This window comes from Bos taurus, chromosome X, assembly GCF_002263795.3.
Source record: "Bos taurus isolate L1 Dominette 01449 registration number 42190680 breed Hereford chromosome X, ARS-UCD2.0, whole genome shotgun sequence".
NCBI lineage: Eukaryota > Metazoa > Chordata > Mammalia > Artiodactyla > Bovidae > Bos > Bos taurus.
In genome coordinates, this window is record NC_037357.1 from 124,459,559 (window position 1) to 124,475,179 (window position 15,621).

A 15,621-nucleotide genomic window follows, 5' to 3' on the forward strand; every position below is an offset into this window, starting at 1 on the left:
GAGAACCCTTGCTGTATAAGATGAGGACCATTTCTATATAAGATGAGCTGCCATGGGGCCTTAGCTTTTTATTGTAGATACCAAGGGCAGAGCAGGGCTTTATGTCAAATAGCTATAGCAGGAGTGACTCAATGTAGGTAAACAGAGTAGATGTAGTGGCAGTCAAGGCTGGTTAATAAGTTTGTGTGACAAACCAGATTCTAAGTTGAGAAATCAGAGGTGTGAGCTAAGTCATCAAGAATCATAAGAATCACAACCTATCAGTAAAGCCTATTGGTTTGGATAGAAGTGTTTGGGTCTCTTAAAACCAAATTTTTCCATATTCTAGAAGGAACTCAGAGATGAAGCCTCACTTGCCTAGCCTATCAATATGTTGCCATCCTTCAGGGAATGAGATCAGATGGAAGCAGCACTTTTTGCAGAGTTAGTTGACATGGTTGATTTGAAATAGCTGTTTTTGACAGCTGACAGTGAGGGTGGGATACATTTTAGGTTACCAAAATGGCCACATGTTTAATATCATGTAACTTGCATATCATATAGACTTCCTTGACTCCTCATTCCACACATCAGGATCTGGGATGGATGAGGGAAAAGAAGCTGGAAGGTCAATGGTTTGTTTATTATACCAGGTCAAGTTGTTCCTGCACCAAAATGTCCTCAAACCAAAATGCCTAACTCAGAATAGCAGCCTTAGACAGTCATTTGCCTATCTCTGTGCCCAGAGATGGGGCTTTGTTAATCATATCCATCACCTAGTTTGTGTGAATACTGTATATTTCAGTTATGCCTCAGAGGCTTAATTTATAGTTGTTGCTAAGTCGTGTCTGACTCTTTGTGACCCCATGGACTGTAGCCCACCAGGCTCCTCTGTCCATGGGATTTCCCAGGCAAGAATACTGGAGTGGGTTGCCAGTCTTTCTCTAGGGGATCTTCTTAACCCAGGGATCGACACTCCCACCCCACCTCGTCTCCTGTATTGCAAGCGGATTCTTTACCATTGAGCCACCTGGGAAGCCCAGAGGCTGGGTTACTAGCAGCCATCTGACTCAGTACACAGGGCCACAAGCTCACAGTTTCAAAGAAACATCACATGTTGACTCTTTCACTTCTGAGCTATGTAATCCTGAGCAAAGCATTTACTTTCTGAAACCTTAGTTCCATCATCTATGAAATAGGGGTAATAATAGCACTCAAGCTGTAGAGTGATAAGTGAGATGATACTTATAAGGTTCTCAACACTCTTATTATTAGTATAATTATGACATGAATTAACAGTTGGGCTTATTATTTAGCTTTCTACATTGTCAGAAACATGGTGCCAAGGAGCCAGAGGATCTCAGCAGCTGTGCCCACCCCCAACACACACACAGTTCGGGGCCTGCTTGGGGTTGGGGAGGCCCAGCTCCCCTGGCTTGGACTTTGATGTTGTACTCGGTGGTTTCTTCTTGGAAATCAGTCTTATCCTGACTCAGAGGGACTGTTATAGTGTACAAGAGATGATTTTTTTTTTTCTTGCCAGGACTGTTGTCACTTGGGATTTCTCTATTACAGAGTTTTATTTTATAGGACTCTTAGGAATCCAAGAACCTTGTACAGGATCTCTCTTAACCTTTGGGGGAGACCAGACTATTACCCCAGGTTATATTACACATATGCTAGTACTTGACTGCAGTATGTGGTCAACCAGAGTTAGGAATTGGGCCTTTTAAAATCAAATATATTACTTTGCTTCATATTTTTACAATTTCATTTTTAACAAAGTTACCATAGGAAGTGGTTTTTGAATGATTCTCCAATTTGTTTTGTTTACTTTGAGTGGTCTTAGGAAAGGAAAGGAATGAAAAGTAAATAAAATATGACAATATATCAGAAAATTTTTTAAAAGATAGATTGTCTAGAACAAATTTTGGTTCACATTTGTGTGTATCTACTTTTGGTTTTATTTTTAACTAATTTTTTTTGGGGGGTGCTGTGCTGGGTCTTCGTTGCTGCACAGGCTTTTCTTTAGTTGTGGAGAGTGGGAGCTACTCTCTAATTGCATTGTGTGTCCTTTTCATCGCGGTGGCTTCTCTTGTGGAGCACGGGCTCTAGGGCATGCAGGCTTCAGTAGTTGCGGCTCCCTGGCTCTAGAGTACAGGCTCAGTAGTTGTGGCACACAGGCTTAGTTGCATATGGGATCTTCCCAGATAAGGGGTCAAACCTGTGTCTCCTGCATTGGCAGGTGGATTCTTTACCACTGAGCCACCAGGGAAGCCCCAGAAATATGTTTTTAAAAAAGACTTCATCTGCATGTGCATACTTAAGAATAAAGTAACATTTAAGTTTGTTTATTTTGAAATTGCTTTCTGTGGATACTTCATGACACCAATTTTGTTTTTCCTTATACAGGGAATGCTTCTACAGAGAAGAATGGTGTTTCTTTCAGTGTTCAGAATGGAGATGTGTGCCTCCATGATTTCACTGGAAAACAGCATATATTTAATGAGAAAGAAGATTCCTGCAGTGGTAAAAACCGTATCGCTCTAAGAAGGACTTCAAAGCGGGGAAGCTTACACTTTATTGAGCAAATGTGATTCCTTTTCCTAAAATCAAAGCATGTTGCTTGACAGTGTGAAAATGTCCAATCTTACCTTTTACACAATGTGAGTTGTATAAAATCAACTAATTTTATACTCAGCAACTTTGGGATGAACATAAGCTAACTGAGGGCAATGGTTGCTATTGGAAGAGGAAACCAAGACATAATACCATGGTTCTAAGACATTTGCAATTTGGTTTCTTATCCTTCATTTTAAAAGAAGATTGGTTTTAAACAACACACTAAGAATAAGACTCATTTAAAACAAAATCAAAGCAGTTCATTTGCAGCCTCTTTTAAAGAGGCTAATATATCTTTGATAACATCATAGAAAGCCACTGTTGACTTGATCCTGTTGGTGAGTTCGTTGTGCATGCCTTTGTTGTAAATAAGCTAAACTCTAGTGATCCACATGTCAAAAATCTTCTGCATTTTTGGTATTTATTTTCTACTGTGTAAATTTCTTTCTTTGTAGAATCATGGTTGTGTTGTTGCGTCTAATGTGATAATTCAGAAAATCGTTGCTGGTTCAGTGAACTCTAAACCTCCTTTTGGAGATTATATGGGATGTGAAATACAGGACCCTCACTGAAATCAAGAAATAATGACGCCAGCCAGACTGGAAAAATGTAAGCAGACAGTGCCACAATTAGCTCATACAGTGCCTTGGAGTGAGTTAGAAAAAGGTGCTCCCACTGGGCAGACACAGTGTCATGGGCTCATGATTTGGCAGAGTGGAGGCCATATTTTAGCCTCATTCACTCTCTTGGGTACACCATTGTTCAGGGTACCAGCTGTACAACCATACGTAGCATCCAATACCGACACCCATCTCCTGACCTCATTCCTAATCATCAGATTATGGAAGCTGCACCAGGATGTTTAGCTTAACACCTTGGTGACAGAGAGGGATGGAAGTGTGATCTGGACCGTATGGCAGGAAGATCGTGAATGTGCAGGAGATACATACACTGCCACTTCTCAAATCCCCAGAGTCTTTCAGAAAAGGGGAGTAGAGCAGGATTACTTTTTAAAAGAGATGTACATCAAAAGAATCATATTGCTGTTCTTTAAAAGGCAACTGCATGGTACTTTGTTGATTGTTATGCCTGGTACACTCTAGCCCAGCCAGAGCTATAATTATTTTTTAAAATACTTGTCTTGATGAATGTATAGTGACAAGGGGGAGCAGCTATTGGGAACAGTGAACTATCCTGCAATGCTATTGTTTCCATATATATCGAACCCTTATTGCTCCTAGTCACAGCGAGTCTGTCTTGCTTCCTACCTACAACTTCTTGAGCAGTGCTTCGTGTCCTTATTAGGAACATTTTGAAACCCTTTAGTTAGGTCTTTCACTAAGGTTCCCTTTCATATATATTTCAAGTGAATGCTGTATCCCAGACTAACCGTAGTCATAATGTAATACACTTCTGTGAGTGCTGATTAGTCTTTGCGCTATTTCTTTTCCAATTTGTTTAATTGTCTTGTATTTATATGTTAAAATCGACAAAAATGTTAAAAATCGCCAAAATAAATTTGCAGTTAAGTCCTTTAAGTTTGAGAATTTTCACAAAAGGAAAACATTTGCAATCTCTTTCCCTGGTGGTGGAGCATGATAAAACAGTTGGACCAGCCTAATGAAGACCACGTGACAGTAGCAGCCTTTGGCAGGCAGCAGGCATGCTGTGAACGTTAAGTCAGACCAACGATTGTCCTGTCTCCTGAGACTGCTTTCTGAGGTCTCTCTTTCATTTTCCTCTTACTCTTTCAAGATTATGTCTTTTACACATGTTGCCATTGGCCACACAAGCCCCAGATTCGGATCCCCTCCAAGTATCTACTTCCTCAGCATCAAACAGTAGGATTTCAAGAAGGTGAGGATTGGATTGGGGGTTTCTGGGGAGCTGATTAGCATGTAGGAACCACAAATGGGGAAAGCTGGCTTCAACTGCAGAAGAGGTTTCTGAGTGATCTCTCCTTCCTCGGTGGTCAATTGCTCCAAAGATGCTGCACTAATTCGATAAGAAAGGTGATGAGATGCTCTAAGTTTGGGGGGTGAGATATCAGAAGCCAGATCTCTCAAGGCAGATGAAACAAAGTGTACACAAAAGGACACACAATGTCTGACATCTTGTAGGTCCTGCCCCCTGCCGTTTTTCCCATTGTGTTTTGTGTCTGGGCAACAGTCATTAAGTCAAGTTCTCTTGTCTGTATTTTTACTTCAGACAGATAAGGGGCAGGACAGAGAAAATGTTCCTGAGAGGCATCCTTCTTTGGGTTTAAAATTGGTCCCACAATCTGAGACTCTACTGAAGGAAACAAAGGTGATGGCAATAGGAGGAGGCAAGGAGTATCACAGCAGTGACCAGTATTTGAAGGAGCGTTTTCTCAGAACATTTGAGAAGGTTTTTTTTTTTCCTTTTTCCCAAAATATATTGCAATCATTAATCCCACAAAGTAACTCTGTTAACTTCAATGAGCGGGATTGTGATTGTTCTCAGTAAAAATGGTGAAATGGCTTCATTGGGGATACTGGGTTGTGTCTAACGAGGTTACCTGGGAGGCAGGTTAGTTTGTTGAAGGTCATTTCCACAAAGAGCTAATTTATTGAACAAGCAATTTATCAAATGGACTAGCGTGTTGTCATTTTGTCTCCATAAGAGCATTTGAAGGACTATTCAGTTTGTTTCTGCCTTAGCTCCTTGCTGCTGCAGTTGGAGTCTGAAGGACAGATGGGAGAAAGACTGAGTGGATATAAGAAGATTATCTTGAATGGGAAGAATTCTTACTTTTATATATATATATATATATATATATATATATATATACACATACACACATATATGTATGTATGTATGTGTGTGTGTATATATATATATATATATATATATATATATATTTCACCTCAGTCTCTAGGTACAGCAACAAAACGCTGGGGCAGACACTGAATACTTTATTTCCAGAGTATATTCTTTTAGGTATATTTATAAATATATACTCCACTGTGAAGAAATCTCATATTCCCTGGTGTTTCTCTCTTTACCTCTCAAAGTAGCTGCAGGAAGCTAGAGCAGAGACACATTCAGCATTCTTTAAAATATTGTGATAAAAAACAAAATGATCTCCAGCCAACTAAAATTAAACTGTCATAGAAATAACTAAATTTGGCAAATTGGCTATTTTCAGCAAATTAATTCAGAATGGACTTTCTCCTCAGTGTCTAAGATGGAGTGCTTTTCTTTAAAGTCAAAGACTAAACCCTCCAGGAGAAACATTTGTTGGTTTCTGCCTTGGACACTGACGTGTGGCTTTCTGGAAACTTCCTTGGCAGCAGCCCCCTGTGGCAGGACAATGGGCAGATCCTCTGGTTGGTGCCAGAGAAATTATACATGGTGCTACCCCAAGGTCCAGTTTTGGGTTTTCATCTTTGTAAAGACCATGAATCAGCTTCAGAAAGAACAACATACCCCATCACATTCCATATCTGATTCTTAGCGAACATTTGAGGAATGACTTGGAAACAAGTTTCTAGTGGGACACAACCAGAGAAAGCCTTCGTGAATAGAAGGACCAACATATGGAGGTTTCATATCTCAGGAACATAGAATACTAAGATACGAGTCTAGTTTTTATATAGCACAGCTTCTAGTCCAAAAAGAATCACTGAAATTTGCTTGGAAATTTAAAAGCTTAAGAGTAGTTGCCTTCCTTCTTTTTGGTTTTATTCCTGAATTTCAAGCTTATTGAAAAATACAGCTTATATGATAATATACATTAAAGTATGCTGCTGCTGCTGCTGCGTGTTCGCTCAGTCATGTCCAACTCTTTGTGACCCCATGGACTGTAGCCCACCAGGCTCGCTCTTCCATGTAATTTCCCAGGCAAGAATACTGGAGTAGGTTGCCATTTCCTTCTCCAGGGGATCTACCCATCCCTGGGAATCAAACCCGCATCTCCTGCATTACAGGTGGATTCTTTACCACCTGTAATGAATGAGCCACCAGGAAAGCCACATTAAAGCATAGACCAAAGCCTAAGAATGCAGGCTGGCTATACACCAAAAGAGGTGTATGTGTGTAGTAGATTTTACAGAGAATGAGATCAAGAAACTGAAAATGTTTTTGTACTGGATGGAAATGTACAGGTAATATATAAAGGTCATCAGTTATATTCCCCTGTGGTAGCAAAATGGACTCTTGAAGAAGAACTCACTGTGAACAAAGGCAGTAATGATTCCAACTTTTAGATACAGTATACATAAGAGTTTTGTAAGGGGACATACATGCCAAGAGATTTCATGGTGATAATTTAATGTCTAGTTTTATTTACCCCTTGTTGTTGACCATAGCAAATTCTTCATGGAGGTACATCACATGGATTGCTGCATCATTTAAGAGCCAATAGTAAGAAAACTCAACATTCAAAAAACTAAGATAAAAAAACTAAGATCATGGCATCCGGTCCCATCACTTCATGGCAAATAGATGGGGAAACAATGGAAACAGTGACACACTTTATTTTCTTGGGCTCCAAAATCACTGCAGATGGTGACTGAAGCCATGAAATTAAAAGATGCTTGCTCCTTGGATGAAAAGCAATGACAAACCTAAACAGCATATTAAAAAGCAGAGACATACTTTGCTGACAAAGGTCCATCTAGTCAAAGCTATGGTTTTTCCAGTAGTCATGTATGGATGTGAGAGTTGGACCATAAAGAAGGCTGAATGCCGAAGAACTGATGCTTTTGAACTGTGGTTCTGGAGAAGAATCTTGAGAGTCCCTTGGACTGCAAGGAGATCCAACCAGTCCATCCTAAAGGAAATCAATCCTGAATATTCATTGGAAGGACTGATGCTGAAGCTGAAGCTCTAATACTCTGGCCACCTGATGTGAAGAGCTGACTCATTAGAAAAGACCCTGATGCTGGGAAAGATTGAAGGCAGGAGGAGAAGGGGTTGACAGAGGTCGAGATAGTTGGACGGCATTACCAACTCAACGGACATGAGTTTGAGCAAGCTCTGGGAGATGGTGAAGACAGGGAGGCCTGGCATGCTGCAGTTCATGGGGTCGCAAAAAGGACATGACTGAGAGAGTGAATAACAACAAGTAAGAAAAAAGTGAGCTACTTGATTTGGTGCTTTAGCTGAGTGAGGCAAGTTTCAGTTTAGTTGCTCAGTCATTTCAGTTCAGTCGCTCAGACACAGTTTATGTTACGGAATTTCGAAAAAGAACTTGGTTAAGGATGATACATAGGGGACCCAGCTGAATATGACTGATTTTCTTTCATTCACTCATTCATTCAATTCTAATTGAGCTATAACTACATGCTTAACACTGTACCAGGCACAGTGGGAGATACCAAAGACTGTTTCAATGAGTAACTTACCATCCAGTTAGAAAAACATGCCTCACATGGAAACAATACAAGGCAATACATTGTTGTCAAATGATGATTAGCTAGGATTTATGAAGTACTTTTCTATGAGCCAGGTATGGTGCTAAGTGCTTTATATTCATCCTCTTGTTCAAAGCCACCCTAGGAGGTAGGTGCTATCATTATTCCCATTTAAAGACGAGAACATTGAATTTCAAACAAGTAAAACATGCTAAAGTTCACACCACTTGTAAATGGCAGAACTGGAATTTGAACTCAATTTGAACAGATTCCAAGACCTAAACTCTCGCTAAAGAAACATGGGAATTCAGAGTATGGGGAGGACTAATAGAGAAGAGCTGAGGGGGCCCTTAAAGAGGCTTCAGAAAGGCGAGGAGGAGGTCTACTGGGTCAGTTCAGTTCAGTCGCTCAGTCGTGTCCGACTCTTTACGACCCCATGGACTGCAGCACGCCAGGCCTCCCTGTCCACCAAGCATACAGTAAATGCATGGAGAGTAGCAAAGGAATTTAGGAAAGGCTATTAGCTGAACTGTCAGATTATGGGACCAGATTTTGGTAGAAAATGAATAGTGGGCTGAAGATGGTAAAAAACAGTGGGTAATTAGCCACGAAACACGAATGCCAAGTTTCAAGTTGTAGGCCTGGAGGTGGACCGCAGTTCAGGCCAGGTGAGCTTCTCCCAGGTGCCTAGTGTTGAGGCTGCAGGCGCGGTGAGCAGCTGGGGTACCCTGCCCTGCCCCTGTCCCTCTCCTCTCCTCTCTGAGTCCCGCTAGTCTGCTTCCGCTCGTGGGCAGAGACGCGCCAGGGCAGAGCTGCTCTTCTGGCCTGCGGAGGGGTGCCCAGGCAGCAGTGGTGGGCGGGCGTATTTCTCCCCACCAGGAGCCCTCCCTACGACCGCTTGAGAAGCCCCGTCGCCCGCCCCGCAGCCAGTTCTGTATCTCCCGAGCTCTCAGCTCGCTGCTCCGCAGCGCGGGCGGATCTGGAGGCGGTGCTAGAGGGCGGGGCCAGGGATGCGATTGTGAGCTCATCTCAGGGGAGGGCGGGCCACCGTCCAAGCGTTTTAGAGGAGTTCTGCGCCTCCGGCCCGGCTCCGCGGGTGGCGCTCCGCGCGGGGGCGTAGCGGGAGGCGGGCCTGGGGCGGGTCCAGGGGGCGGGTCCTGGACCTTCAGATGCCCGCGACGGAAGGGCCTGTTTCAACATCCCCGGCTGTGGTCGGCCGCTGGCGGCGAGGTAAGGGGCTCAGAGAGGCAAACTGGTTCCCGCCCGGAGCCAAGTTCCCCGCTACTCTCGCGGGCCACTTCGTTTTCCTTCCCCTGTGGGCCGGGACTCGGGGGGTTCGGTTCCGCGTTGGGGGCGCGGCCAGGGGCGGGACTGTGAGTAGGCTGCGGCGGGCGGGAAGGATAGAGTTCGTGGCCGGCCTCGAGGCCGCCTCGCGACCGCCTGCAGACCGTTCCTGCCCCACGCCCGGAACCCAGTTCCCTACTTCTCCCGCGGGGTTGCCAGGGACCCGCGAGCGTCGGGAGCGCGTCGGGCCTGGTCGAGGCGGGGTCTCCGCCTTCGCGCCTTTCTACTATAGGAAAACTAGCTGGCTGGCTTTCCAGTCATACTTTGGTTCTGTCGTTTTTAAAAGCCCCTACGTCTTACCACCGGGCTCCATCCCGAGAACTGACCGAGGCTGTGACTGTTTGGGAACCAGGCCCGCTCGGCGGCCGCAGCCCGGGCGACCCGCCTCTTTGCAACGGGTCGGACGCAACGCGGAGATGAGGAGCAGGAGCAATTCCGGGGTCCGCTTAGACGGATACGCGCGGCTGGTGCAGCAAACAATCCTCTGTTACCAGGTAAGGAGGGACCACGCCGAATTGCCCTCTCCAGGCACTTATTCTCTTACTCAGATGCTGGGAGGGATGGGGGCAGGAGGAGAAGGGGACGACAGAGGATGAGATGGCTGGATGGCGTCACTGACTCGATGGACGTGAGTCTGAGTGAACTCCGGGAGTTGGTGATGGACATGGAGGCCTGGCATGCTGTGATTCATGGGGTCGCAAAGAGTCGAACACGACTGAGCAACTGAACTGAACTGAGGCACTTATTCTCCTACTCAGTCCCCTCTCATGTCTTTAGACTTTGCAGTTATGAGGGGTTTTGTTTTGTTTTGTTTTTTCTTTAAATCCAGTTTTGCTAGCCAGTGGTTACTCCTCACCCCTATTCCCACCTCGTCCACTTTCCGAGTCGGGACCGAAGGGCTTTGGGACTACACTTAACGGGATTCTTTGACTACTGTTTGGGATCGAAGATAGGAGCCCTTTTCGATGCCCCGGGTACAAAATGCGTCTTTTTGCATGGACTCAGCTTCTTTCGGATGGAAGGAGGTGTGTGTAGATTGGACAGCACACTGAATGAGGATGGTGAGCTCTGGACTGTGACGACAGTAGACAGGAGGGGAGAAATTCTGGGGTGTGTATCCCACTCCCGGTTGTGTGGTGATGGCTGCTATTCTGCCCTGCGAGGGCCTTAGGGCTTACTCTGTTGCCCTCATTTTACTGATGAGCAATCTATGGGCCAAAAAGGTTACCGCAGGTAGCAGGATTAGACCCAAACGCAGGTGTTCGCTCAAGCTGGAGATCTGTGAAGCTTCTCATGTGGTCTGACATCTAACTATCTCCTGTTTTGTATTACTCAGCTAAAGTTTTGTGTGGCCCAACATGTAAGACCCCTGGACTATTTTTATTCTTCCTGAAGACAGCAGCTGTGTTGCTTGCCTTCAATCAACAGCAACTATTTATAGGACCTCCATGTCAGAGAAGGAAGTGGCATTCCATGATAGAGGCCTGGTCACTCCCAAGTCACTGACCCTTTTTCCCTATAGCCAATTTCACAGGCTTGTTTCTTCATTCAGGAAATATTTGTTGTGTACCTATTATGTGCAAGGCACTCTGTCTGGTGCTGGGCCTACAAAGAAGAGTAGATACTTGTAGTGCAGTGAGATTCATGTGTAGGGGATAGGTCCACAGTCCCTTGTTTGAAACTCTTGATGTCAGATGCGGTTTGCAAGTCAGAAATGTTTGGATTTGGGGTGGTAAACATATATTGAATATTCCCTAGTAACTGCAATGAAATCTAGGCAGCACCCTTAATCAAACACATTGTTTTCCACATCAGAATGTGGAGATTATCACTGAGTAGGAAAAGTAAATATGGAAAGCAGTTTCACACCAGTTCAGGTCAGCATTTTGCCATCAAATGAGCTTGCTGAAAACTTATAAAAACACTTCAAGTTCTTAGAGCATATTGGCTTTTGAAATTGCACATGAAGAACTGTGATTCTTATTTTGGGAACCTTGCCCCATTTGGGGAGCATGAAGGAGTACTGGAAGAGATGATGTTCAAGTTGAGAACTGAAGAAGTAGGCCAGCAAATGGGGGGTGACTTTTCTTTTTGCCTTCCTCTTTGAAGTAGATTATAATTACTTACACACAGTGGTTTTAAAATCCAAGTTGAAAATCATTGCCGTTCATTACTGATCAATCTTGGTGATTATGTCACACCTGGGTTTAATCTCTAGCTCTTTCTTCAACTACAGGTGTAGCCATTTCCCACCTGAGTCCAGGCCCTTACCTATAAAATGAGGATAATTAACACCTGTGATTAGTGCTCAGTATGTCACCTGCTCTCCCCGCCTACTGCTGCTGGTGCTACTGCTAAGTCGCTTCAGTCGTATCCGACTCTGTGCGACCCCATAGACGGCAGCCCACCAGGCTCCCCCGTTCCTGGGATTCTCCAGGCAAGAACACTGGAGTGGGTTGCCATTGCCTTCTCCGGCCCCACCTACTACGCATTAGTAAACAGCGCTGTTGGTGGTGGTATAATTTTGATACGTTGTTGTTAGTCCCTGAGTCATGTCCGACTCTTTGTGACCCCAGGGGCTATATAGCCTGCCAGGCTCCTCTGTCCCATGTTATTCTCCAGGCAAGAATACTGGAATGAGTTGCCATTTCCTTCTCCAGGAGATCTTCCAGACCAGGGATCGAACCCAAGTCTCCTGCATTGGAAGGAGGATTCTTTACCACTGCACCACCCAGGAGGCCCTAATTTTGATATAGGCCACACATACTCAGGCCACAAGTCGTCGCCTCACCACCCTGGTCCAGGATGCTCCCTTTCCTGAGGGCCCTGATATAGCTACTAATTGCTTTCTGGTCTTTGAACATAATTATGTCTCCCCGTGGATTCTGTGAGATCCTTAAGCGCAGAGACCTCATCAGTTTTGTTCCTTTGGCATGAAGCAGTGCTCCAGACACATGAAAAGTACCTTTATGTCCTTGGTGATGAAATACCTTCCGCAGGCTCTGAGCCTTCCTAATGACCCAGCTATTGATCCAGGCTTACCTTCCCTCAGGAGCAAAAGAACTGTCTTCCCAGTAAAGCAAATCTGTAGCATTGGACTTTCCTCTCCAACATTTTAATGATTAAAAAACAGTTGTCTGAGCCTTTAGTTGTATTTATTTTGGCGGTAGTTGGTGAGAAGACCTCATGTTTGCCCTGTGTTTCACTTCATGACTGCAGTCAAGCTTTCCTGATTAACCAGAACACTCCAAGTATAGTTCTGTTGGAACTCCCATGACTGTGCACGTGTGGAGCCACAGTCCTTGCCACCTTCCCCCAACTTGAAGCCATCCCACCCCAACAGCTAGTCTTCACAGCTGTAAAGTGCTAACCCATTTAGGGCCTCCTCATCGTTTCTGAGTGATCTTAGGTCACCTATCCAGTCAGTAAACATGAAAGAGCAATTTTATGTTATGCATATTTTAAAAATAATTTTATTTTTGGCATGCTAGGTCTTCATTGCTGCATGGGCTCTTCTCTGGTTGTGGAGAGCTGGTGCTACTCTTTAGTTGTGGTGCACAAGCTTCTCATTTCGGTGGCTTCTCTTGTTGGGGAGCACAGGCTCTAGGGCATGCGGGCTCAGTAGTTGGGGCTCATGGGCTCTAGAGCACAGGCTCAATAGTTGCGGCACATGGGCTTAGTTGCATGTGGGAGCTTCCTGGATCAGGGATTGAACTCGTGTGTCTCGCATTTGCAAGCGAATTCTTTACCACCAGGGAAGCCCTATGTTAGGCACGTTTTTACCACAGTAAAAAAAAAAAAAAAAATGAATGAGCGGACTGTAAACGAGTGGTTTCTAAAGTTTATGCTGGATAGGTTTATGCTGTCTTCTATAGAGAGGTGCAGATGTTTATGAGGCAGTTTTCACTGTCAGCTGATACAAGGCTGGCCTCTGTTTCTGATATTTTTTTTAAAATATAGTTGATTTACGGTATTACTTTCAGGTGTATAACTTCATGATGCAATATTTTTATTGTTTTCCATTTAAAGTTATAAAATAAGGGCTATATTTCCCCATGCTGTACAATATATCCTTGTAGTTTGTCTCATACAAAGTAGTTTTTACCTCTTAATTCCCTACCCCTGTCTTGCCCCTCCCCTTCCCTCTCCCCACTAATAATCACTAATTTATTCTCTATATCTGAGTCTGTTTCTGTTTTGTTTTATTCATTTGTTTGCCTTATTTTAGATTCCACATATAAATGATAAAATACAGTACTGTCTTTCTCTCTGACTTATTTTACTAAGCCTAATACCCTCTAGGTCCATCCACATTGTTGCAAATGACAGAATTCATAACTTTTTGTGGTCGAGTAGTATTCCATTATATGTATACACCACATCTTCTTTATTCATCCACCAGTTGATGAACACTTAGGTTGCTTAGGTATCTTGTCTATTGTAAATAATGCTGCTATGAACATTGGAGTGCATGTGTCTTTTTAAATTACTGTTTTTCTTTTCTTTGGATATATACCCAGGAGTGCACTTGCTGGATCATATGGTAGTTCTATTTCTCATTTTTTAAGGGAACCTCCATACTGTTTTCCACAGTGGCTGCACCAATTTACATTCTCACCAACAGTGTACAAAGGTTCCCTTTTCTCCACATCCTTGCCAACATTTGGTATTTGTGTTCTTTTTTATGTTAGCCATTCTGACAGGTGTGAGGTCGTATCTCATTGTGGCTTTGATGTGTATTTCTCTGATTAGTGATGTTGATTGAGCTTTTTAAATTGAGATCAACTTACTTTGATTTCACTTATTAGAAATCACTTAACATTAAATATATTGAACTCATAATTATTCTTTAGTTTGAGATAATACTTTGTTTATATCAGCTGGCATATCAACTAATTTCCCTTTCCTGTGTCTGTGAAAGAATATCTTCCTAGTCATTTGTCAGATATACTTCGAAACTTTATTTGAATATTTAAGGCAAAGAAGGAAAGAGCTATATTTATAAAAGGGTCCTTTTGCACAAATGGTTTTGAATGTACTGAAAATATTAATATAAACTTTAAGGAGTACCTGCTTAGGTACTCCTTGAAGTCCCTTGGATGCAAGGAGATCAAACCAGTCCATCCTAAAGGAAATCAGTCATGAATATTCATTGGAAGGACTGATGCTGAAGCTGAAACTCCAATACTTTGGCCACCTGATGCGAAGGACTGACTCATTTGAAAAGACCCTGATGCTGGAAAAGATTGAAGGCAGGAGGAGAAGGGGATGACAGAGGATGAGATGGTTGGATGGCATTGCCAACTCTATGGACATGAGTTTTAAGTAAGCTCCAGGAGTTGATGATGGACAGGGAAGCCTGGCGTGCTGCAGTCCAGGGGGTTGCAAAGAGTTGGACACGACTGAGCGACTGAACTGAAGAAGTTATCTCCAAAGTATTCAAAGTATCTTTTAAGTATTTGTTGACTTAAAATTTTTTTTAAATTCCTAGATTTATTTTGACCCTGAGAAGAAATATTAACTTTGTACATTTTTTCAATATCAGCTCTGTTTGAAGGCTCATTCATAAAAGCGTTAAGTACAAAGTGGTGATAAAAGAATACGGATAGGAAAGAAAAATAGAGACTTCCCTGGTGGTCCAGTGGCTAAAACTCCACGTTCCCAATGCAGGGGGTCCGATTTTGATCCCTGATTGGGGAACTAGATCCCACATGCCACAACTAAGACTGAGAACAGCCAAATAAATAAGTAGATATTTAAAAAAAGAAAAAGAATGATCGAGGCATTGTTCACTGTAACTGCAGATAATTTTGTATAAAAAGCAGACAAGAAATCAGGACACTAAGTAAGTATTGCTATCTAGTCATAACAGAATTTAAAATGAGAATAGGATAACTAAAACATGGAGTATGGAACAAATTGTAATCATAATAAAGACTACTTTGAGGGAAGGTTGAAAGAAGATATAATTATATATTGGGAAATAACGTGGCAGAAGAATGGGAGGAAAATGGAGTTAAAGTATTCTTAAGGCCCTTATGTTAAAAGGAAAGTAGAAGTTTTATATATTTTGAGTCGAGGTTATATTTAAGTCTTACCATTAAAATTAAGTTGAAAAAATAACTTTAAAAATAATGGGAGACTGTCAAGCTACCAATGGTATTTTTCAGAGAACTAGAACAAATAATTTCACAATATGTATGGAAATACAAAAAACCTCAAATAGCCAAAGCAATCTTGAGAAAGAAGAATGGAACTGGAGGAATCAACCTGCCTGACTTCAGACTATACTACAAAG

The 15,621-nt window shown here is 43.0% G+C and overlaps 2 protein-coding genes across 16 annotated transcripts in view; both read left to right on the forward strand.

Annotated features, from left to right (window-relative positions):
• Positions 1-4,139, forward strand: part of ADGRG2 (adhesion G protein-coupled receptor G2) — a 130,087-nt gene extending 125,948 nt beyond the window's left edge. For all 10 annotated transcript variants that reach the window (XM_024988477.2, XM_024988476.2, XM_024988482.2 and 7 more), the window contains one exon: positions 2,392-4,139. In XM_024988477.2, coding sequence (XP_024844245.1) covers positions 2,392-2,576 — 185 coding nt within the window. In that variant the 3' untranslated portion in view covers positions 2,577-4,139. The remainder of the gene's footprint in view (positions 1-2,391) is intronic.
• A 4,862-nt stretch (positions 4,140-9,001) lies between these two features.
• Positions 9,002-15,621, forward strand: part of PHKA2 (phosphorylase kinase regulatory subunit alpha 2) — a 91,798-nt gene continuing 85,178 nt past the window's right edge. For 3 of the 6 annotated variants that reach the window (XM_024987966.2, XM_059883392.1, XM_059883393.1), the window contains exons 1-2: positions 9,007-9,209; positions 9,610-9,817. In XM_024987966.2, the coding sequence (XP_024843734.1) occupies positions 9,740-9,817 (78 nt within the window). In that variant the 5' untranslated portion in view covers positions 9,007-9,209; positions 9,610-9,739. Of the gene's footprint in view, positions 9,210-9,609; positions 9,818-15,621 lie in introns of those variants that run through there. The other 3 variants (XM_059883395.1, XM_059883391.1, NM_001191545.1) reach the window with 3 other exon arrangements.